Genomic DNA, 24,370 nt, shown 5'->3' on the forward strand with positions numbered 1-24,370 from the left:
CGATTATGCGGATACGATAGCCGCCATGGCTCTCGATCTCATTGATGGCTTCAATCCAGCCAACGAGCTGGGGGCCAACGGCCATGACCTGCCCATCTTCACCGTGGAGGCGGCGCAACTCGGCTTCTCAGTAACGGCCGACTTTGTCGCCGCCCAAGTTGCCAACGATGTCATGATCCTGGCTCTGTCCAACGGCAGAATTCTACGTATCGATCTGAACAGACCGGAAGATATTGATGGTCCGTGCCGCAAATTTATTTTGACTCGCAGCCTCCAAGAGCGTCCCTGACATGTTAAGCAGACATCGACCTACCCAAGAAGACATCCGAAGTTGGCGTGATTTCCCGCATGTTCCTCGACCCTACCGCATCACATCTAATTGTCTGCACATCTCTTGGCGAAAACTACTATCTTCACTCGCAGTCGCGTCAGCCTCGGCCACTAGGACGACTTCGCGGCGTCTCGATCGAAAACATAGCATGGAACCCTTCCCTGCCCACTGCGTCTACCCGGGAAATCCTTATAGGCGCATCCGACGGCAACATATACGAAACATTCATTGAAGTGTCCAACGAATTTTACAAAAAGGAAGTCAAACACCTGAAGAATCTCCACAAGCTTCCGGACGGACCGATCACGGGTCTTTGGGTCGATAACTTGGACGGTCGATCGGACTTGCGCAGAGTCATCATAGCTACACAAAGCCGGCTGTTTCACCTTGTTGGTAAGATAGGCACTGGTAGCGATGGCAGTGGCTCCGTGTACTCGCGGCTGTTTGAGTCAGAACACCCCATCATTCATGAAATCTCGCGCAACTCGGCGGCGGCGCATTCCTCATTGGCGGTGTCACCTGATCCGCGAGAGACCGAACCATACCAAGACCAAAAGCAAGAGAAGGCATACGCTTGGCTGTCATCGCAAGGCATCTTCCACGGAACACTGCTGGAGTCACCGGCTGAGCAGACCCTTGGCTCCAAGGTCTTTGCGGAGTCGAAGACGCTTTCACGTTCTCACATCTTCTCGGACCCATCAGGGAAAAAGAAGGCTGGGCCGGATAACATTGATGCCATGGCCTTGACGCAGTGGCACATCATCTGCTTGCTTGGAGGCCGAGTGGTGACTATCAACCGTCTTACGGGCGAAACAATATCCGAACACGATGTTCTGAAGAGTGGTCAAAGAGCGATTGGGTTTGCGGTCGACATGCAAAAGTACACATTTTGGCTATTCACAGGCCAAGAGGTCTTCGAAATCGTGCCAAACGACGAAGACCGCAACATCTGGAAGATCTTGATGGACTCGCAGCATTTTGAAGCGGCACTCCAGCAGGCGCATGGCCAGGACCAGAAAGAGACTGTCGCTGCGGCTTACGGTGACTACATGGCCAAGAAAGGAAACTGGAAAGAGGCGGCAGCTCTGTACGGAAACAGCAACAAGCCTTTCGAGGACGTGGCCCTTCAGATGATTGATAATGGCCAGCATGATGCACTACGCAGCTTCATGCTTACCAAGCTGGCAGCCACCAAGCGAACGGCAATTATGCAGAGAATGATGATTGCCGGCTGGCTCATCGAGATCTTCATGGCCAAGCTCAACTCGCTGGACGACACCATCGGCACGCAAGCGGAATTATCCGAATCGCTGAACGCTGGTGAACCTCAAAAGCTCCTGCAAAGCGTGAGAAAACAGTTCCAGGAATTCGTCGTGCGCTCTAAAAACGATCTGGATAAGAAGACAGTGTATGACATTATCAGCAGTCATGGACGGGAAGAAGAACTATTATTTTACGCCAACTCGGTCAACGACTACCAATATGTGCTCTCATACTGGGTACTGCGCGAGAATTGGACTAAAGTTCTGGACGTTTTGAAGCGACAGACGGACCCGGAAGCCTTTTATCGTTACAGCACCGTTCTCATGACACATGCGCCACAAGAGACTGTCGAAATCCTGATGCGGCACGCGGATCTCAAGCCAAGAAGCTTGATTCCAGCCCTACTGGAGTATAGCCGTTCATATCCTAACGAAGCACATGCGAAAAACCAAGCAATCCGGTATCTGAACTATGCCATTCATCAGCTCAATTCTAAAGACTCTGCCATCCACAACACACTCATCTCTATCTACGCCTCCAACCCGTCCAAGGACGAATCTGGGCTGCTTTCATATTTTCAGGCACAGGGTGACGAGCCGCGCTACGACCCCGATTTTGCTCTGCGCCAATGCATCCAGCATCACCGCACTCTTTCCTGCGTCCACATCTACACTAGCATGGGCCAGTACTTGCAGGCGGTGGACTTGGCCCTCTCACACAACGAAGTAGAGCTGGCCGCCGTGATTGCAGACCGACCCATCACGAATCCGCAGCTCCGAAAGCGGCTGTGGCTTGCCGTCGCGCGCAAAGTCATATCGCAGTCGGACGGCATCAAGTCTGCGATTGAATTCCTGCGGCGCTGCGAGCTGCTCAAGATTGAAGACTTGATCCCCTTCTTCCCCGACTTTGTGGTGATTGACGACTTCCGAGAGGAGATTTGCGAGGCGCTGGAGGATTACAGCCGCAGCATCGACGACCTCAAGAAGGAAATGGACGAATCGTCGCAGACGGCGGCCAACATCAAGATGGACATTGCCGCGCTGGACCACCGCTACGCCATCGTGGAACCCGGCGAAAAGTGCTACGTGTGCGGCCTGCCGCTTCTCAGCAGGCAGTTCTTCGTCTTCCCCTGCCAACACGCATTCCACTCGGATTGCATGGGCCGCAAGGTGCTAGAGCAGGCCGGCGTAGGAAAGTCGGGACGCATCAAGGACCTGCAGCTGCAGATCCACAGAGGACTTGTGAGCGGCGCAAAGAGAGACGCTGTTGTGGCAGAATTGGATTCTCTGGTCGCTTCGGCCTGGTGAGCGCTGCCCTCATGCATTCCTAAGATTGTACGCTAATGTGACTGTCTAGTATCCTATGCAGCGATTTTGCAATCAAGCAGATAGACGAACCCTTCATCGCCGAGGGAGAGACGAACGAGTGGGTAGTATGAGGGTGCATAACTGTGCGAGGATTAATGTAGCATTTACGGAGCGCTGGCGGTTGAACATCCTCGACGTGTACAACACTCAAGTGATTTATTATTTATTTATAAGCCAGCATTGCCTATAGCCAAAGATGGATTAATTTACGCGGATGCTCCGTCACCTCGGCACGGGGCTAGTACAGGCATTTGGTCACGTCATTCTTTGACTTGGTAATCATCAAGAGCGAAATGACGAAGCCGTAGAGCCCCAGAACCTCGGAGAAGATGAGGATGAGGACCATGCCCATGTACAGCCGGGGCTGCTGGGAGCTGGCGCGCACTTGTCCCGGTCATGTTAGCACACAAGCCGCACAGAGACGAAAGGAAACTCACCTCCCGCGTCGCCGCAGATGCCGATGGAGAAGCCGGCCGCCAGCGAGCAGAGCCCGACGGCGATGCCGCCGCCGAGCTGGAGGAACGCCGTGTGGACGGCCATCTTCTCGTTGATGGTCGGTATCATGACGACGCAGCAGACCAGGCCGTAGATGGACAGGATCTGCGCCATGACCGCGCAGAGCCTTGTTTCCTCGTCATCAGCGTGTTTCGTCTGAGATGAGGGGAGCGGCGGAGTTTGTAGAGGGGCCAGGTCACTTACGTGTTGGGGACGAGGCGCTCGGGGCGGAGGATGCCGGAGGAGAAGATGCCGGCGGCGGGCTTGGCGGTGCCGTAGGCGGCGCCAAAGGTCGAGAGGACGCTGGCGAAGGCGCAGCCCATGGCGCCGAAGAAGCTCTGCCCGCTGTTAGTATTGACGAGTTTGGGGGGGGGGCTTCATGAAGAGACAGGTTAGACACATGGAAACAAGGTGTGTGAGTATATCCTGGTAGAGCACTTACCAGCGATCCATGCTTGCGATTATTTCGTAATCCATTTTGTCCCTTTTTTTCTTTCAAATTTCTCGGAAATCGATGAAAACTAGATTGAGCTGATGAGGTACGATGTCGGCGTCACGGCGTCACGGCTTCATGGTGGGCTTATATGATGGCAAGCCATGAGCGGAGAGGGTACCCGTCTGTAGGATTCTACCGACAGTACGCCATAAGTTAACATGGATCTGCGCGTTGAGGCTGAAGGCCAAGAGAGCGGGATGCCGCCCGGTAGGCAGCCGAATTAAAATGGCCACATTTCGGGTGCCGTATTGGGCATATTTGCATGGGGCTGACGATGGTTGAAATGTGTCTGCCTAAAAAATGGCCCAAGGCGGGAGGCGTCATACACGTTAATAACGGGCTAGGCAGCCTTTTTTTTTTGTTTTTGTTTTTCGACATGTTGCCCAATGGAAAGGGCGTGTTTTTGGATATTTTTCTAAGAGTTGAGAAATGCCACAACTGAGGTGAGAGTCTTTGCTTTGTCTCGGTTGCACTGCTGATAACAGAGCTTGAGAGGGCGACTACATAGTAAGTGACAAGAGGCGAGGCAGTCTCTCGCCCACCAGTCCGGCCAGGTAAAGAATGGGAGATGTTGCGGATATAATTATGAAAAAATTTAATCTAGTGATTGCCTGTTAAAAAAAAAAAGTCTCAACTCCAACGCAGATCCTTTTGCTCAACGTTGTGTCGACTTGACCCGTCATTCAGGTTATAAGCAGGGCAAGAGGGCTAGCTCCATATCAACTGGAATCACAGAGAGCAATCTTCTTCTCCCTTATCACCCAGTTCTGGACAGGCGAGAAAAGGAAAATCCGCATTTTCAAACTTTCTTTCCCAATCTGTCCTTTATTGCGTCAGCACCTGCACCCTGTTTCGTCTCAGCATCGACGGGGCGCCCATCTTGAGACGCAGGCGAGACAGATCAGGTTGGTTAATCAGGACGTAATGCAACAAGTCGACGCCTGAGGGAGGGAGACCGACAGGAAGCTTTTTCATTCTTCATTTTGTTTTTTACGGATTTGTCACGGCCTGAGCTGGTATGCTTGCTGTTGGCTATGGATGCAATCCGGAGCCAGAGGCCCATGTGCCCGTCAACCACGGATCCCAGGACAAAGCGTCGCAACAACGGGAGGCGAGGAACGACCAAGACGGAGATGAGATGGGACAAGTTAGCGGCGTCTGTAGCGAGGATCAGCAACCGCAGAAAAAGCAAAAAAATCCCGGGAGCCGAGTTACAGGCTGCCAATCACTCAATGCTTTTTTTTCGTAACATCTACACAAAGCCTCTCCCCCGTAAACATCAGCCTTTTTTATTCCCAGAAATCCCGCCAATGTCGACGTCGATCTAACTAGTCGCTTTCTGTAACTCGGCCTGCCAGACTTCCTCCCCCCTCGCTCCTCCGGTTAAAACCCAGCCCAGACACTGCGACGCGTGTAACAGGCTTTGCTTGGTTTCGTCCCTTGCACTTTTAGCCCCGCCGCATCCGAGCATCCGGGGAGGTTGCCACCCGAGCGAGTCCCCGGCGGCGGCGCGGCTGCCGACCGCTTCTTTCCTTGAAGCTTGGCATTTCTCTGATCTGAGGCGGGTTGGTTTTGAAGAGGAAGAGGATGCTGGGTTTTATTGAGCATTGGAGGGGGGCATTGGAGGGGGGCATTGGAGGGGGCCGTGGCACTTACGAATACTTTCGTCGCAAGAAAGAAAAGGCCAACTGAGACTAGCGAAGAAAGAGTTTGCCATTTCCAGGTATTCTTGCCAACTAGTTAGTTATTGGTGTGGTTATACCGGCCCAGACCGCAGCGTTGCATCGGCCAAGGCGGCGGCACCGGATGCATCAGTGCGTTTGCCAAGTACCTATGTACTGTACTGTACGTATGTATGCATGTAATGTGTGTATGTGCCTTCCTTGCACGTTGCTCACCTTGCACCACTTATTACTCGTAAGCTGCGACTGAGTACTTGTTCTTTCATCCGTCAAGCTGTCTGGCTGGCTATGCTTCTAACGCATAAACAAGATATTGAAGATTACCGTGAACAAGGGCGACGAATCGCTCCGTCATTTCTACGTATCCCTCGTCCAAGCTTCGCACCGCATCTCCATCCAACAGTTTCTGATACTCACTCACTTCAGCACCTCAACACCGACGCGCGATTAGACCCATAACTAGGGCGTTTTCTTGGACAGCATTATTATTATCCAAAGTGTCGAAATTTCCAATCCTCAACCTGCCTCTACAAAATCACTACTTTGGCACAGCCACTGTCACCATCTTACCGAGGCTGCCGGACATCCCTCGAGGCTGCAAATCCCGCAGTACCATCCAGCTTGGCACGAAATTGGTCACGCCCACCACCCTCGGTAGCTTCTGGTCATTTTCCAGATCATATCGCCAATTACAACAAAGCGTCTACCCGGCCTGCCTCAGCACACACGGTGTGTACGGAGCAGCTCCGATCCGCAGTGACTCGCATACCGGAGTGTCCTGGGTAGAGCGCAGTGGTTGAAGATGCGCTGGCAACCGGCATCAGCGACACTCTTCTGTCTTTCACAATGGCAACCCAGTGTACAAGCTGCTGCCGGTCAACGAGAAGGCGACCCTCGCGTGGTCCGGCTACCACTCCAGAGGCGCGACATCCCCGATCCCGCAGCCCATGACAGGCAACGAATTATGAGGCGCGAGGGAACCATCCAGGCAGAATTGAACAATCTGGTGAGTTCTCCTCCCCTTGGTGAAAATGCCTTCTTGAATCTAATGACGGTTTGTTATCCAGAAAACCCTGTACTTCTTCAATGCGACACTCGGCACTCCACCACAGAACCTGCGCCTCCATCTTGACACGGGCAGCAGTGATCTCTGGGTAAACACGGCAAGCTCAGCACTTTGCCAATCATCAAACCAGCCCTGTCAGCTTTCGGGAGCCTACACAGCCAATTCATCTTCAACATACGAATACTTGAACAGCCAGTTCAACATATCTTATGTGGACGGATCCAGTGCACACGGCGACTATGTCACCGATACATTTCGGTTTGGGGATATTGGCATAGACAACTTTCAGTTTGGAATCGGATACACCAGTAGCTCACCACAGGGCATTCTGGGAATAGGATACCCTACAAATGAGGTGCAAGCCGCTCGCTTTGGTCACCAACCGTACAGCAATCTTCCCTCAAGATTGCTTACAGACAAGCACGTGGCCACCAACGCGTATAGCATTTGGCTCGACGACATCAACTCAACCACAGGGAGTTTACTATTTGGCGGCGTTGATCGATCGCAATACCGCGGGAGCCTGGTGACTCTCCCCGTCCAAAAGTCCGGCTCCATCTTTCGCGAATTCTTCATCACCATGACGGGACTGGACGCCGGCTCCAAGCCCATCATCGACAACATGGCACTGGCTGTCCTGCTTGACACGGGGTCATCTCTGACATATCTACCCAACGACCTGGCGACTTCAGTTTTCCAAGCTCTCAACGTTACCTGGTTTGAGAAGTCGCAACTCGCCATCATTCCCTGCGACCGAGCACTCAGCGACGAAAGTGTAACATTCCGCTTTAGCGAGCCAGCATCGATATCTGTGTTGTTGAGCGAGCTCGTGCTACCAATTATTACTCCCAGTGGAAGTCAACCAACGCTGCAAGACGGCACCGCTGCCTGTCTGTTTGGCATATTCCCTTCTGGCAATGGAGCTGTGGTGCTCGGGGACACGTTTCTACGCAGCGCCTACGTCGTCTACGACATGGCAAACAATCAAGTGTCTTTAGCCCAGAGCAACTTTGACGCAAAGCCTTCGGGCTCGGAAGTGGTGGAAATCGGTTCTGGGAAGAACCAGATCCCAGACGCGACCATGGCCCGCAACCCAGTGGCTGCGAAATCGGGACTGCCTGTTACAGGTAACATGGCTTCATTTGTGACATTGGAGCGACAGTATTTGGGAATTACCATGTTTGCAATATTTATTTTGGGCGCGTTCGGCGGCTTCTAGACCGCCAACGTGTTTGGAACCAACTCTTAGAGCATTGCGTCGGCGTTTTGCATTGACCCCGTCGGGTTTGGGGTGATTTTAGAAACGAGTTTTTGAATATTCATGAGGAAGTCATCATTTACATAGATTAAAAAAAAAGGCGTACATCTAATCTGCGCCTGTAAACAATGCCCAGTAAACGTGCGAATGGTGACAGGGTGCTGAAGCGGCGCAGAGCAGTCGCAAGAACAGAACACGGTCTTTGATTTTTTTTCTTGGCGTAACGTGGACGCCGTCATTATGATTCATATACAAAGACTTTTTAGGAGTGTACCCATAAACGCCATCCTTGCCCAATTCAAATCAGCGAGTGAAGAAGCATAATCCCCCATATACACCAACCACCAAGAACTTTCCAACTCTAGATAACACAAAGCAGCATGCGCCAAATCAATCCGATGTGGACCATGCCCAGAATAATGCAGAAAAATCCCTAAAGTCATGGCCCGTTCCACGGCGGCAGGTCGTCGCTGGAAAAGTTCCACGGCATGCTTATCCCACCGGGCAGCTCGCCCGTGTCCATCAACGAAGTGGTGATCTGTGCCGCGAACATATCGTCCTGACTAGGCCATGGAGCGTTGATCATGCGATCCTGAAAGGCCCGGAGGTCAATGCGGTTCTCCGCGGGCGTGTTGCCCAGCCCGAACACGGCGCTCGTCCCCAGGCCGCTGACGGCCGCCGGGGACTCGTTGCTGCTGCCCGCGGAGCCGCCCCCGTTGGGATTTTGAAGGACCGGCGATGCGGTGTTGGAGGGCGACGAGCGATCGGGGAGCGAAAACACGCTGCCGAGGCTGTTCGGTCCTCGCCTCCACCGGTTGGACTCGAGTGGGTTGCCCGGCGGAGCGGCATTTTGCGTCGACGCAATGTTGCCATCCCTATCCTGCGACACAGGGCTGTCCATGGTCCTCTTGCGCTTGTTCGTGCAATTGTCGGACACGTCAACCACTGCCGGCTGGTTTGTGTCCACAGAGACGTTTCGACACACGGCCCCGATCATGCACTGGTAGCAATCGGCACCTGTGAGTCTCTTGGCAGTTGCGTGGCCGCTAGGCACGACGTCGAGGTCAAGCCGCTGGCCTTTGGGATTCTCCAGAGGCAATCGTCCCGGCAAGACGGGCATGATTTCCGAGTCGCGCGACACTGAGCTCCGCGCGAAAAGCGGGATGCTGGCCAGCCCGCGGGTTTCCGACTGGCGATATTTCGCCAGTGCTGGAAACCTCATTTTTGAAGCGAGTCCATTTGCATCAATGTCGTGGCAAGTTTGCCGTAGAAGGGATCTGGTTATTAGATTGTTGCGACTGATTGCTTCCATGGCATGGACAAGGATTTCGAGATTGGACGCGTCACGCGGACTGATGTCGTTTGACGGGTCGGTCTTTGCAACGTAGATATAGACAGTCGCTGCACAATACATTGCTATTGCGCACATTGGACTCTTCTACAGTAAAGGTTAGCATGTGCTCGTAAGCGCGGCGAGGTTGTAGTTGGAACTTACAAACATGCCTGTTCTGTGAGCCGTCATTTTGACAATACCGACCACCTCGTCAGCAGACGTCTTCAAACGGCGTATGCTCTCATCTATTATTGCCTGGGAATGGTGATGCTTTTCTGCAAGCTCCAGTGCCGCGTGGTGCAAGCAAATGATGGATGCATGGAGATTGAGGTTGACATGCACGGCGCCAGGATCCTGCGTATGGGCTGGCAGCTGAAATCTTTCTGGTAGAAACATGAAGACACTGGACAGTTGATTATCAAGCTCTCGATGACGCTTCCAGAAGCCTCCATGCGCCAGATCTTCTGGGTTGTCGTCTGGCTTTGGTCTGTGCACGTGTCGTAATATCGACTTGAACAATTGGCAAGTGACAACGGTGCCAGCGAAGCCAGCGTAAGAAGCACCTTCAAAAACTTCATGCAGATAAGCCGTCTTCTCTTCCACTCCAGAAGAGAAAGCGGCCTCGGATGCAGGAAGTCGTGTCATAATCTGGCTCTTTGGTTAACAGAAAATCCAACGGCTCTTGGTATGGGGGAGTACTACATCTTCTGCATTGATGAGATAGGGCCAGCCTGTCGATATGGAGGCATGGCAGTCAATGGCGAAAGCCCCCCAGAAAATACGGCGCCTCTCTTCCAGCTCAATCCAAGACTGTACGGGCCCCAGAGCAGGAGGTAGATCATCAATACCACCGTCCAGCCGATCGAGACCCATCATCTGGCAGATGCGCACAGATCTGGAGCAGCTCATAGATGCCCGGGTGAAGAGCATCTTCTTTGCCTCGAATGTCGCGAGAATCACCCAAGTTTGTGCATGATTGAGGGTAATGAAATGCTCGCCATCGTCCTAATTCTGAAGTTAGCTGGCTCGTGGCAGGGTGTAGACTAATGCCTACTCTCATCTCGTCCGCTTCAATATAGTGCCGTGAGCGGCGATAGAATATATCGGCATGGGCATCATATTTCGCGTGACCAAGTGATGCCAATGCCCAGATAGCGTTTTGAAGACACATGGCTGGGCGACGCAAAGGATCACCGTAAAATGCAGTCAGGTACCTCCCCGAATGTACGACGGGCACCATGTGATATATCGAGGAAAAAAATATGCTGTGTCTGTATTCTTGTCAGAAAGACATGAGAAAAAGAATGTGTAGTCATTCTTACAGCTCCTCGATGATCTCAAAGGGAGGCAAAGCCTCGGTCATGCCAAGACCAATGAGTTGGGAACCACTTGGAGGATATCCATCCTGGCTGCCAGATTGCGTTTCCATGAAGGGGTCTGCAGCGAGGTCTGGGGTCAAATGAGGCATGTGATGTCCAGAATCGAAACCAACATTGGCAAAACTTGCATCTGATGGCTCAATGTCTTCAGTCGAGCCCTGGCTTGGCTCTCTTCCATTAATGTCCTTCAACATGCCCTCAACTTGAGCTGGGTCATGAGTGTCAGCACTGGGAATCGGAGGAAAAGTAGAACTGATCTTGCGTAAGAGATGTACCTAGACGGGCTTCTAATTCTTTGACATTCTTCCGCTTGAATGTCGGTTTCCGACGTGATTCCGGATAGAGGCACTCGCCACTGGCCTTGACGCATCGAGCGCAGGCTGGCTTGCTGCGGTCGCATTTGAGCTTCTTGGCACGGCAGGATACACAAGAGAGAGGCTCAAGGTCTACGGCGGCATCAGCCGGGGGGGCTTCGGGAGCCGTTGTTTCCGCCATATCGGGGCGTCGCTCTCATGAACGGCCGCGCGTTCTGGGACAGAGGCAAACGAGCTATACTGGACCCGGATTATGTCGAGGCGTGCGGTATTTGGGTATCTTGAAGAAGCATGTTCGATGCAGCATACAGCTTGAGGTACTATCAATGCAGAAGTTGCCTAGGAGTCGAGTTGTTGATGAGCTTCTGCGCATTTGGAGTCATCGAATGTGAAGCGCTAGCATCGAATGGCAGGTGCCGCCCAGCGATGATGACCGATTATTAAGCGTTATAATAGCGCCTCACTCAGCCTTATGCCCGCCCTCCTCGGAGTTAGCTGCCAGTAGCCGAAGGCTGACAGACGAGAAGAAAGCACAACAACTATCCATTGGCAACAAATTTTTTTGGGCGCTGCTCGATAGCTTCATTGTTGTTATCGCGAATCTTGACCCAGCGCGATGTCTTGACTAAGAAACATGATCCTCTGGCCATGGGCTGCTGTGGATGCCGGGCACAGATCCGACGTGCGTGGCTTGATCTCGCAGTGGAGGTGCTGGCTGCTGCTAATAAGCACCGAGATATGCTCACAAGTACGGTGTGGTGGGAGGAAATGACTGACCTAGGCTCGGGAAGATCGCATGTCTGCCGGTGCTCAACATGGGGCGTGAATAAGTTTCCTGGAAACTCGGGACATTGTCCATGCAATGTCGGACTCTACCCGCAGCTTTAAATGGAACTCATTCTAACAAAAGCCTGGTCTTAGTATGACAGTCAAAGCGAATGCCGCCATTGCCATGGCTGCGCTGCTTGAATGCCCGCCAACACAAAGCCACGGAGGGATCGGAACATTCCGCCCCTTTTACTGCAAGCAGCAAGTACATAAGCCAGAAAAGTGCCAGAGCTCGAGCTGCATAACTTGATTGCTTCCCGTATCCTTGACACCCCCACGCCGCGGTTCCTCCGTATCGGCCCGGAAATGTGGCAGCTATATAAGGACGGGCGCTCCGCAGCAACGAATTTCCGTCATTGCCTTCAAAGACGAAGAAGCTTTGCTAGGAAGACGAGCTTACGATTTAGACAACCAGAGGGTACAGGTTATCCGTACATGTCCTCCAATTCGCCGTCAACGTCTGGGTGTCTCAGTTGATTCCTGCGAATGGCTGCACCCGAGTAACAGGCCCTGTTTAGTATGCGAGTATAATTACATTCATGTTTTTTGGTGGCCTGTGCAAAGAATGCCCACACTCGGCACTGTCACCAGTGGAGCGAAAAGTTACGAAGCCACTCCCTAACGCCACAGTGCCGGGATCTCGGGAATGATCCAAGACTCTGTTATGATTATGCCTTGGGGCTGTCAGTTATTATTGACGACACGGCTGTCCAAACCTAATTTGTGAGCAGTTCTCTGGCATGGCTCCATCGTGACGGCTTATGCCACCGCTATCGGAATTCGCGTCATGCTGGGGCTCCTAATTTTACGACCTTGCCCAATTCTCTTTCTACTTTATCTTCCCCTTCCCTGGACAGCGCGAATAAGAATTCTCAGCCCGGAACTGACTTCCTTCCGATGCCCCGTAATAGTTGGATCCATCAGTTACCCGAGACTCTTTTTAACTCGTCCGAGCGCCTGCCATTTTGACATGAGCTACTGATTATTAGGCTGTCCAGACCAGACAAGTCTCTGTATGGACGGATACAAGTTGGTATTTTCGGAAACTGGTTTGCCTTCCCGCTTTTGCGCACGTGCTATCATGGGATGCATGATGAATGCTGAAACTTGGACGGGCGGGCGACCAAAGCCCCGTCATACATCGTCCCGATTAGTATTCGCTGCACGTCACTTCCTAACTGAGTCGAGTGGCACATTTTGGGTTACCGGAAATTCGGCCACGGCGCGGATGCTTAACTTTCCAGCCAGGCTGTTAGCAGGCTGTCGTCGAATGAAGAAAGGCTTGGATAGATCCGCCGCCTCGCACGGCCGCGACTACTTTGGCAACCTGAAAAGCCAAGTCATTAGCTCGCGTACAAACCGTTTGTCTGGAGAGTCTATCAAATGCCAGGCCATAGACGCGTAATCTAAATGCTTCCCGACTTTTAGCTGCAACGGAAAACGCTCGCTTATTGCTGCTGCGCCCCAATCCCAACTTCCCGGTTTGAACATGCAAACTTCCAAGGCCAAGAACGAGCTTGCGGGGGTTTCTGTCTCCGCAACACGTCAAAAAGGACCCCGTGCAGGTTTACCCCATAATTCCCAGCTTTAACTTTACGACTTGGGTTGCTATTGGGGTCCAATCGGGGCTCACTCGCGTCGCCAAGGGCTGCCTCCCAGGGGTCGAGGTAGGCATCAAGAGCTTTGACTACGAAAGCCTTCACCGGGAATTTTTGTCCTTGCCCCTTGCGGCCCTCCCACCGCGCCTTGTTGGGGGCGTGCGAGCAACGATGCGGGCAGGTGGGCAAGACGTCAACCGGAACCTGCCCCGGCAGCTCTTGACCTATCTCTGCCCTGCCAGACTTAAACGACAACCCGAGCTTCAGCTCCTTGGTCATGGGCTAGTTAGAGAGGTATGCACATGTGAAGGCAATCCTAAGAAAAGGGAGGAGAGGAGGGGGAGACTCCTCATTCCGAAGCCTACAGTAGAACATTCCCAGGTATGCTCAAACTTGCTACTAGCATAACTGCGGGCAGGATGCTCTTTACACATCGGAGATGAAAATCCTAGTCATCTTTCTTAAAATAGAGAGCTTTTGCTGTCTGCAGCAACTCCGCCACTGTATGATGATTACGGGAGCGACAAGCGAAACGGCGAATCGTAAGCGAGATGCAACTATGTTCCGGTTGCCGAGACGAGCACAACATGGAGGTAAAACGCCAGTACAACTATGAATAAATACCTGGCAATGCATTGCCGGTTTTCATTCCACGATAATGCGCCCTTGTGGCTGAGACCCCACGCATGGGCTGGTACAGAGCCGGCAGTCGCTCAAGCAAGCCCGAAGATCTCTAGGCAGCTGTGCATTGAGTAACCTGCCATGATAGCAAGGTTCCAGCCGTTGCCGTCCTCAGCGGCTCTTCTACAAGCCCACTCACTCTACTTACAAGGCCGACCCTCCCATCCAGCAAGGCACCAGACCCAGACTTGAAACGGGCAAGGAACACAAACATCAGCTGGCATCTTTCAGCTGGCTATCCATGGTTTGGCAGTGCCATAAGCGAAGAGTACTAAGAGTTCAGTCGCCCTGGAAGCATTACTAGGGATGTGCACTACTAACGAAGCCATGACAGTTAGCCAAAGCAGCCAGGTTGGCCTGCGGAGAATATACCAGAGTGTCGAATATTCGATGAATTATCGCTTTGGCAATAGAATATCTTTCCGATCATACTGATGACCAACGTGCTTCCCTACATGTCCCCCTTGCACTGTCGACATTCCCACCCTGGTCAAGCCAAGACAGATGATGTCGTCGACGAGCTGTCAACTCGCAACGCTAATGCCAAGGCCAGCTGTGCGTGATTTGATAGGTGCGGAGAAGCAGCAAGGATTCCAGCACGTGTGTCTGCACGAATAGGAGTACCGGCTACTTACTGCGCTGGCAAACTTTAGTCAAGGTGTAGATATGCTGTACAGTCGCCAATCGACAGAGCTGGAAGTAAGTTCAAGCGTGGAATCGAACGATCTTGGCCGAGATTACAGTACTCTAACAAGCAAGGCAAGTCCTTACGAGAAGCTAGAATGACCTCGACATCGTGGTTGGTTGGCTGTGGAGAGCCAAGCTAGATGACGGGTTCGAACCGCCTTCCTTGTCCCGCCTTTTGCTTCCCTTGCACCAGAGTACATAACCATCATATCCACCAACCCTCAGCCCTTTCCCAGGCCTGTGAGAGCGATGTCCGAGCTGAACAGAGGGGCAGAGGCGGGGAGCACTGTTTGCATGCAGTGTGATGTGTCTCTCATGCATCTTGCACCATGCGCCTGGTGCCACGCAGCCGGGCTCCATATCTGCCTGGAAATCAGTGGCAATCACACCAGTAAAAGCAGGATGACAGAGGATGAAGGAGAGAGCAGAGGAAGGGCTGGACCGGGATGCCGGACCGACTACCAGCTACGGCCCCCCTCCTCTAGGCGAACGTTGACGAAGCAGGGCACATCCATGCTCGCTGCTTCTTTGACAACTTGACAACTTGACAAGTCAGGAAGACATGTCACCCAAGGAAGCGTCTCCCGATGCCTTCCGCATGCAAGACCAACTATCACACCACACCCAACAGTATTCCTGCGGGACCGGGGGTGAGCCCAAGATCTCGGATTGCTCCCAACGGGGAGCCCGGGGCTAGAACGCTGAACTCGCTTCACACATGGCTGTGTGATTTGCCTGAATATCAATGCATCAATTCTGGATCAAGATTTTTCGAGTAGTATCCTATGCTCTGGTGCAACGGCTTGACGAAACAACGCCTAGCGAGCAGGGCTGCCTGGGACTTCTCATGGCATTAATCGGGGAGTTCCACCGGGAGATGTGAGAGACACAACTAAATCAAAATGTAATTAAGGTGTAGACCAGGAAATCGTTCATGTACTATACTTTTTTTTTTTTTTTTTTTTAAGTTTTTTCGCCGTGACTCGCGCCGCCTTGGCCGGCCCCCAAACCGCCATGCGCGGTTTCAATCCCATGCGGGAAGTAAGATAGAAGCACCAGCGTGAGAGGGAAATGAGGTGCACATTGCATTTGCCCGGCCTTGTTGAGCGGCTCGCTTGCCCTTGCTTGGTCTTGGCTCGCGCCTCTGATACAAGTAACTTTGGCACTTTGCTCCACGGCGAAACCCTTCGCCAAAACGTCACATGGCGAGTGAACATGTAGCGAGATTGTGAGAGAAGGTTTATAGTAAATGTATAGCACCAATGCATTGCACCTCACTAATAACTGCAACCGCTGGCAGCAAGTCAATACTACCCATGAGGAGAAGGAGGGCAAGTGTTGATATCGGATGATTACGTTATCAGATCCAACGCCTGAGCTTCTGTCATGTAGAGGCCTCATCACAAAGAATCCGGGGTCCCAATTCCGCGATTCAGACACCTCTCCTATTAGACCCTCTCTCTCTATCACTCTCTAACCTGTAGAATTTAGCGATGACCGTCGGCTCAGACGCCTCGCTTACCAGGGCGTAGTATTTGTTGGTTGCATCGAGGCTATGCACCATGCCCGGAGCCAGGCTCCCGGCAAGTGACGGTGAAACTTGGGCAGATGTCAAGAATAGATTTTGTATTAGTATATCCATTGCTATGCATCCATTGTAACCGCAGCTCTTGCCGCCTTCGTCCAAAATCAAAGGGTATATGGTGGTGATATCGACATCCGCCTCTAGCCGACAACCTTGTTTTGAATCTGTGCTTCCCGCTATCCCAGATCTCCGTAGAGTCATGTAATCATTTCCAATATACTCCGTGTAAAGCCTGATTACACGCATGCTTAAATGCAACATGCGCTAAAAAAATACCCTGTTCTCGCATAAATGAGCAAAAGCCCAATAAAAGCAAAATGGCAATCCACCAGCACAATCGATCACGCCACAACACCCCAGTATCCTGCTTGAGGTTCGCTTACCAGCTCTCTGCTTCACCTTGTGTCGACGCTCTTCATGCTGCTGCACAAGATCTAGTCTCGCTTGAGACTGCCAACGACACGCATCCGAGGGCTAGCATCGTATGTGCTCTCGCGGTCAAGGCCGCCAGCCTCCGCATCCGTACTGCTGCTAATCGACACAACATCGACGCCAGCGCGGCTGTGCATAGCATCGGTTTCGGCGCGCGCGTTGTTGATCATGGCAGGAAGTTGTCGTCGGCGGGCATTGATAAACCAGTTTGAGATTTGGTCTGAAGTCATGTTAGTCTCGCGCGAAGAGAATTGTAAATAGATTGTAGAGCATACTCATTTGTAGGCCGGTTTGACGCATCAACTCCTGCTTCTCGTCCTCAGTAGGGTACGGATGCTGTAGGTGAGCAACGAACCAAGAGCGCAGCTTATCCGTGGTCTCCTTTGGTAGGTTTCCACGACGCTTGCGCTGCTTCGTATCTCCACCCATGCCCATCATACCCATATCATTGTAACGCCCGCTGTCATGCATGCTGTAGCGCGAGGGAGCGAATGGGGATCGCTCTTCCACACGTGCCGGGTGCATGGGCATGGCATGGTATCTGCTGCTGCGGTCACCATGGCGAGAGCCAAATACCGGGCTTCTTGAATGGCCAGCAGCGTGAGCGTCCAATCTTTGGCGCGTGGCATGGTCTTCGGCGTAGTGGTGGATGCCACGGATGCGATCCAAACCCGGCGGTGGCGGCAAGGTGTGGATGGAAGGCCGATGCTCTCGATGAGCAAATTCGGGGGAAGCAGACAAGGATGGCCGGTAGTGAGCAGGAGCCTGGCTTCTCCAGGTGTCGTCGGAAGCGGGAGGGAGTTGCGAGATGGGGGAGGCGTGGCTCGAACCAGGGCGGCGCTCAGGGCTGTGATAGAGGCGGGGAACGTGGAGGGAGCGAAGAGATTCACTCTCCAACTCGTGAGAGATGCGTCTTCTCTTGCTGCTGGGCGAGTGAATATAGTCTGGGGAGCTGGTAGGGCCCGAGTTCGCCCAGCTTGAAGGGACAGGATACGCATGTGGACGTCCTTGGCGCTCTGTGTTTGTTGCCAGTTGAAGTTCCGGAATTGCCTAGAGAGTTGTATTAGTTACAAGTCTATCTATTGCCATGGACGGCTCAGACTGTTTACCTGTCGGATAGAGGGGAGCGCGACAGATCTTGTGTCAGCTCGTGGTAGTGAATAGTCGGCGGAGCGAGTCTCCCAGCGGTCCCTTTGAAAGGTCGAGCTGGGAGGAGGGGCGGGGACAGCAATCATTGCCATATTGGCAGCTGTGCTGGGAAACTGGTTGGGCCTTGAAACTTGAGATTGGTAGCGTGCTGAGCTCTGGGCCATGACCAGGCAAATGCAGTTACAGCAAAGCCAGAATGCCGGTCAAAGACGACTGGGGAGGCAAAGGTCTGCGCAGAAGGAGCGTTGAGGGCCAGTGCAGGTGTCGGCGGTGACTGCGTCGGATGGTTACCTCTGACGGGTTCCGCGCAGAAGATACATGTAATTAAATCGAATATTTGAAGGTTGTGGAATCGAGGCCTGGCAGCCTGGGGGAGCGAAGACTGTGCTATCCGTAGTCAAACGGCCAACGAGCAAGCTGTTGGGAGCGACCAGGTGGCAGCCAGGAAGCAAACGCAGAGAGAATCCGTCCGGCAGAGCGAACGGGTTGGCTACGAGCGTAATGACCAACTGTGACCAGCAACAGGTTCTTAACCGCAAAGGCCGAGGACAAAGGTGTAAAGGTAGGTAGTTAGGGAAGAGTAACAACAAGTCAAGAGAGTGGTCGTGAAGAAGAGCATATCGAGATGGATGGCCATGATGGGCCGACCCAGGTCTTTTGTATAATCGACGGGCTGGTGGGCAGGACAAGCCAGGTACCAGCGCCTTAGCGGTGCTACAGTGGTCCTACGTGGTCTAACAGTGGTCCTAAAGCGGGTGTCCAGGGCAGGCGAGCGCTGTGAGCCCCGGTTGCAGCGGCAACGGGTGCTGTGATGGCGAGTTTACAGTGGGTTGTTCCAGTGGATACAGGTCCTGGGGCTTGCTGGGGAGCATTCTGGGGGTCCCGGGGAAGGGGGTTGTCAATGGAAGCGATGGCCAGAGAGGGGGGGGGGGCCCCTCGTCTTCGTCTTTCTTTCCTTCCTTCCGCAACCCTCGACCAGCCAAGGCCCCCAAGGCTACACACAATCGCCGTTGTTCTTGAGGGGCGTGTTGTCGTGCCTACCCTCTACCCTCTAAGTTACCCTGGTATTACCAGTACAGCGCCTCTTTCACCGGGAACGAGCCCTTGTCTCTCTCAAGCAGGGGTTGTCGACCAGCAAAAAGCCCGGGTGTGTACCGACGAGTCGACGACGTTGTTCCTCCCACGGCAGCGGGTCTACCAAGGGCCACACAGCAGAAGCGCTCGCGCTGCGACACCAACAGGCTACACCCACACGGCAGGGTGTGCACAGAGGAGGCGCGCATGCACACAGTCTCGCAGCAGTGCAGCCAGCCAAGCACAAGCAGGCAGGGGGAGGGGAGAGGGACGATCAGATATGGAGGAGCCAGATCAACCGAAAGAGACGCACGGCTTGCATGACCAGACTAGGAAATTGCTGAGACCGCCGACGGGGCGCAGAGAAGGTTTCCTCAAACGCCGGCCAGCCTTGTACCTGACGACGTTAGTCATGCTGCCGAGATTACAAAAGAAGATGGAGGGACAAAAGCAGCAGTTAACGCATCAAACTACCCGTCGGCTGCTAGCTTTAGGGCCGCTGTCGAGAACTTCAACTAGAGCGCTAGACCTCGTGGCAGGGAAACCGATCCTCTGACTTGGAGCTACCTGACAGCCAGCTACCACTCGAATAGCAACTGGTGACAAGGTACGGAAATAGATTGCTGCAGGCGTGATTCGTGCCCGCGTCCGGATACACGAACCAAATTTCTTTTTCCTTGTCGGTGTTTGGCAGATGCAAGTTGACCTGCCACAAGCGCGTCACCAGTCACGATGTTGTCGTACCAGAGCATATATTACCATGCCAAGTCTCGTGGCTCATGACGCACCGCAGCATGCACGCTCATGTATGCCCTGCACAAAACAGCAATACTATGCTACACCTCGCCTTCTTGCCCGGATTTGTATAAGCATGTCGTTTCAGCAGAAGTTGCCCTTTCGGCGGGAAGACGCATCCTGTCCCAGCCACACAAGACTCTGATAGGTCTGGTGAGAACAATTCGTGGACCTGGCCGGATGCCGCGATACGAGAACTGTGCGCAACTGCCTCTGAGCCCGGTCTTCTTGTGCAGGTGAGTGATGCAGCTGTCATCTAAACGCCTCCCAGCACTGACGGTGCCAGTGCGTTGCTGGCTTTGGGGAAGAGAAATGGCGTCAATAACACCCCAGCGGGAATCGGTAAATGAGAGCCACGCACTCATATTAGCCAGTCCACTTGCCCAAACGCTAATGCTAGTAGGCATCTTGACGTCGCCGAGCCCAAACCCTATTCATGGGCTGCCTCCCCTAGTGTCCTTTGTCGATGTACAACCTGTATACACATGTACGAACTTACAGGCGCCATGTGCTCGGTTCGAGCGTGGTTGTCAAATCTCTAAATTGGGCACGAGGATGAACTATCCTACAGCAAGCCATCTTCACGGAATACCCATCGCCAGAGAGGGAGAAAGAGAACTGTCAGCGCATTCCGTCGATGAACCACACAGTCGGTTTGCTGAGAGCCTGGTAGGGTCCATGAGTCCACCGGAATGCGGGACCGACAGACTTGTCGATCTATTTCTATCGAGTGAACGAAGCACTTGCATTCGTTACTATGACGAATCACGAGTCTCATTGTACACAGTTTAGATACGACTTCGCCAAAGTAGGATGCTAGCCGTTGCCTTTGCATACCGTTAGGCGCCAACGGCTCCGGTATTGGGCTCAAAGGAGGACTACCCGCAAAGGAGGACTACCCGCAAAGAACCCGCCTTGGTTATACTTTGCAACCAACTGTGCGATCTCACGTTCTTATGCCATGCTAATATCCTCAAGGCATTGTCCTACTCACTCAAATCAGCACCCTAATCTGTGTACCTATTACACTGTGGATTTGCACCCATGGACGCGGCGCCAATTGTGCGCCAACAGGCTGGCCGGGTCACGCGGCCAAGTACTACGAATGGCCATGGATAATGAAAGCAACGTATGTTCCTTTCAAACTACATGTTTCTGATAGCGGTCAACAGTCTGTTTTAACGCTGTTGCCATCTGTGTACAGGACCTGTGATCCTGGACGAATGATCAGTTGCGCCTTACAGTCTATCCCCGGATCGCACAACTTTGCCATGCAACACATTTCAGTGCGGATAGCTTACGCTGTGTGGCACACGATGTAATACGGCTGAGTCCGACTTTACTGTCTGTCAGGAAGGTAGATATGGCTTGGGGCCATATCTGCCGACTTACATTGCCCTTCGGCCTGCTATCGTCTCACAACGTGCGCAGTTGAAAATAAAGTCTTTCACCCGCGTCCGATTCGCTGAGCATTCATACGGCGCTTAATATCTGACCCCGACTTGCAGATGTCAAGTACGATACCTCGAGCAGAGTAGCACTGTGCTTCGACCCGAAGCCCTGGTCCCTTGTGCTTGGGCATGGAGGGTTCCCACCATGAGCTATCATCCTGCGACAGGTAATAATACCTACATCATGCACGGAAGAACAAAAGTGTACTAGTGGCTCTTGGAACATTGAAGCCGTGACAGACGCAACATGACAGGGAAGGGAAAGAGAGGGAGAGGGAGAGAGAACGAAATACGGATGCTTCCGACTGGTACTCCATTTCTCTGCTAACAATCCTTTACCATGTCAGAAACCTGCTTGTCTTTGTGCATGCTTGACAAGGACCCCACCGGGCATCCACGCATGACAGCGACTTCTCCGAACAGCTGGCTCAACAAGTCGGCCCCGGCCAGAGACCAGTTAGATGCGATGCGTGACACGGGTCGATATTAACTACCACACGAGCTGTCAACTCTATCTAGGCGCTTTCCGCGACATTCATCAAACCCTGGTTGACGTTTCGGCTCCCAGAGCGAGGTCGGGCGTCCTTTCTGTCAAAGTCAGTCTATCTACCTGCCTGCCAAACTAAAGGGAAGGGACTGGCGCAGAAGCCAGTGCTGCTAGTACCTGGCGTAGCGTTCTCATCTCGGCTTCCAGATGTAGATGGCGCCGCCATTGAGGTTGCTGGCTGCCCTTTTTTCCCACAAATTATTCGGCAGCGTCGCAGACCGGCAGTTTGTCACCGACACTGCCAGACAGACAGACGAAACAAGGCAAGTTAGCCAGCAACTGCGTGCTGGTAGGCAGAATGTAGCTGACGAAGGGCGAGAACACTGCCACTATGGTGTCCTTATTACCTTCTTATTTTGGTTTATCCCTGCCAGCAGGCCTATCCTGGTATGTACAATACGGACCCAGTCCCGCAAGTTAATTTTCATGCTACAGATCCGCAGCCGTATCTTTTCCACACCTGCAAAAAAGTCTAACATGAAACACGGGTCCCTTCCACACAACCCCGACCAGAAAAGACCAACAATTTTCGTTGGTCCAAGCCATCAAACCGTCGGCAAGGAACCCAGGCCCTCCCTGAGAGCAACTCCAAGGGCCCACGGAAACCCGCTGCCCCTCACCACCTTGAGTTCGTGTCCCAGCTGGCATGGCCCAGGGCTGTATAAGTCGACACACGTCTGTCCTGCTGGGGAGAGCGGTGGAGGCGTCTTGGCTGACGATCTCCCTCGCTTAGTTCCTTCTATTCGCCGTCTGGACCTTCTTTGACAGGTCCATGCGACCCCACCATCAGGTGGAATGGACAAGTTGCGGAGTCACTTCCAGCAGCAAGCGTTCTGTGCCTCTTGGCTGGATAATGGATGATGGATGCCAGTGCCGGCTGCTGCTGCGACTTGCTGCTACCGCCGCTAGCTCATCGCCCCCTCTCTGGCCGCGTGTTTTCTGCAACATTTTTGCACAACGCAGCCAATCAATTGCTTGTCGCCCGGCATTACCATCATTTCTTGTAGGAACTGGTGGGCTGCCAAGGTGCTAGTTGGCGACTGCAAACCGTGGCAGCATGGTCCCTACCCGGCCTGGTTTGCAAGGGCTATCGGGGTATTTCGGCGCCCAGAATTTCGGCTTATTGATTTGTGAGATATCGCAACGCACCAAGTATCCGAAGGCGCTACTCCGTGCTGTGCAAGCATATTGGGCTTGCAAGGCGTCTGGGCCCTTGCCATGATGCCATGGGGAAAGTATCCACAGAGGTGTTGGAGAAATGAGTAATGGCAAAGAGCTAGCCTGACCTGACCCGACAAATTTTGAGCAATTGGGCCTCCTACAGCGGTGCAAGCAAGGTCAAGAGTCGAATACCGACAATGGGATTCTACGTGGCTACCTTTGCTACCCTTTGTACCCTTTGTACCCTTTCCCCATCCCCCATTGAAATCTTCTAATCAAGACGGAAATCGCGCTTTCACTGGTACGAGCATACGACACCCATGACTAGTCCAAGGATGCGAGGGCAGTGACTTCCAGGCTGGTATGGGGAAGCAGAGCCAGTCAGTCTTGGCCCAAGGAGAGGCCTGTTTGCGAGTCGCAACAGCGCTAATACCAAGTTGGCACCTTAGCAGTATTGCACTTTGCATCGTCGGCGCACTAGGATCATCGGCACGAATCGCGTTGTATACAAGCAATAAGTGGCGGAAACGGCAAGAGCAGCGAGGGGAAGGGCTTGGGTTTGTTGAGCAGCGGATGATGGGCCCACGCTCTTGTCCTTGACTCCTCTCCTTGTGCTCCGGTATACATGTGCCGTCTCAGCGCCAGCCACCACAACGGATAAGGGACGATGGCGGCGAGTGGAGGATCATCATAACCTGCTCACGGCAGGGCCTGATGAGCCTTTGCTCTTGGGTGACAGGCCTGACAAGACAAAGCTCGGTTAGTGCGTGAATGGCAAATGCTGGCCAGCTTCCCAGATCGGACGCACGACCAGGATTGCCAACGTGGATTGATGTACTCCGTACCAGTAGCGCGGGAACTGCTGGAGGATGCGCAGGCTTGGGGGCAAGCCCCGACCCGGGTGTGGGTGGTGCCCTCAGTTTATTACACGCACCCCTATAATTCATCACCGTGACAGGCAGTTTGGATGGCTGGTTGGCTGTTCCTGTTCCTGTTCCTGGCAGCTGGATGGGTATGTATGTCATTGGGGGCGGAGATATGATTTGCAGTATACAATAGGCTGCGGCGTGCTCTTGATATACAGGCACGTACAGTACATTGTGGCTATGGTAACAAAAGAACTCGAAGTTTCAAAACGAAGATCAAGGCTTCTTCATCCTTGTCTGGAGCATCTCGGCTGCTGTTGCCTCTCCACTCCATCCGTTGATGAGCAGCTTATTACCATTACGGATTATGCCGGCCTCGTTTTGTTTCAAAGCACAGCCGAAGCAGTTGAACAGTCACCAACCAAGTCGCCAGAAAATGCCAGGCACGCGGCAAATGCCTTGTTGGGAAATTTATGAAGGGGCGTGTGTCACGTTTTTGGTGCCACCATGCAACAGCGCTGGGTCTGGCAGG

At 53.1% G+C, this 24,370-nt stretch overlaps 6 protein-coding genes across 6 annotated transcripts; 2 read left to right on the forward strand and 4 right to left on the reverse strand.

Moving 5' to 3' along the window:
* Positions 1-25: 25 nt before the first annotated feature.
* ISF_06667 (vacuolar protein sorting protein DigA) lies at positions 26-2,901 on the forward strand (the record flags this gene model as incomplete). Its single annotated transcript, XM_018850271.1, has 2 exons — positions 26-239; positions 302-2,901. The coding sequence occupies 2 exons, from the start codon at positions 26-28 to the stop codon at positions 2,899-2,901; spliced, it is 2,814 nt and encodes a 937-aa protein (XP_018702759.1).
* Positions 2,902-3,199: 298 nt separating this feature from the next.
* Positions 3,200-3,933, reverse strand: ISF_06668 (Proteolipid subunit of the vacuolar H(+)-ATPase; the record flags this gene model as incomplete). The annotated part of the gene is made up of 4 exons (XM_018850272.1): positions 3,200-3,345; positions 3,399-3,583; positions 3,661-3,831; positions 3,899-3,933. 4 exons carry the CDS (start codon positions 3,931-3,933, stop codon positions 3,200-3,202), a joined length of 537 nt encoding a protein of 178 aa, XP_018702760.1.
* A 2,503-nt stretch (positions 3,934-6,436) lies between these two features.
* ISF_06669 (candidapepsin-4 precursor) lies at positions 6,437-7,919 on the forward strand (the record flags this gene model as incomplete). Its single annotated transcript, XM_018850273.1, has 2 exons — positions 6,437-6,640; positions 6,702-7,919. 2 exons carry the CDS (start codon positions 6,437-6,439, stop codon positions 7,917-7,919), a joined length of 1,422 nt encoding a protein of 473 aa, XP_018702761.1.
* A 478-nt stretch (positions 7,920-8,397) lies between these two features.
* Positions 8,398-9,372, reverse strand: ISF_06670 (binuclear zinc transcription factor; the record flags this gene model as incomplete). The annotated part of the gene is made up of 1 exon (XM_018850274.1): positions 8,398-9,372. One exon carries the CDS (start codon positions 9,370-9,372, stop codon positions 8,398-8,400), a length of 975 nt encoding a protein of 324 aa, XP_018702762.1.
* Positions 9,373-10,609: 1,237 nt separating this feature from the next.
* Positions 10,610-11,165, reverse strand: ISF_06671 (binuclear zinc transcription factor; the record flags this gene model as incomplete). The annotated part of the gene is made up of 2 exons (XM_018850275.1): positions 10,610-10,878; positions 10,946-11,165. The coding sequence occupies 2 exons, from the start codon at positions 11,163-11,165 to the stop codon at positions 10,610-10,612; spliced, it is 489 nt and encodes a 162-aa protein (XP_018702763.1).
* Positions 11,166-16,797: 5,632 nt separating this feature from the next.
* On the reverse strand, positions 16,798-18,036 carry ISF_06672 (Homeodomain-related protein; the record flags this gene model as incomplete). The annotated part of the gene is made up of 3 exons (XM_018850276.1): positions 16,798-17,015; positions 17,071-17,845; positions 17,905-18,036. The coding sequence occupies 3 exons, from the start codon at positions 18,034-18,036 to the stop codon at positions 16,798-16,800; spliced, it is 1,125 nt and encodes a 374-aa protein (XP_018702764.1).
* Between the last annotated feature and the right edge of the window lie 6,334 nt (positions 18,037-24,370).

The sequence above is a fragment of the Cordyceps fumosorosea genome, assembly GCF_001636725.1.
Source record: "Cordyceps fumosorosea ARSEF 2679 chromosome Unknown scaffold_17, whole genome shotgun sequence".
Taxonomy (NCBI): domain Eukaryota; kingdom Fungi; phylum Ascomycota; class Sordariomycetes; order Hypocreales; family Cordycipitaceae; genus Cordyceps; species Cordyceps fumosorosea.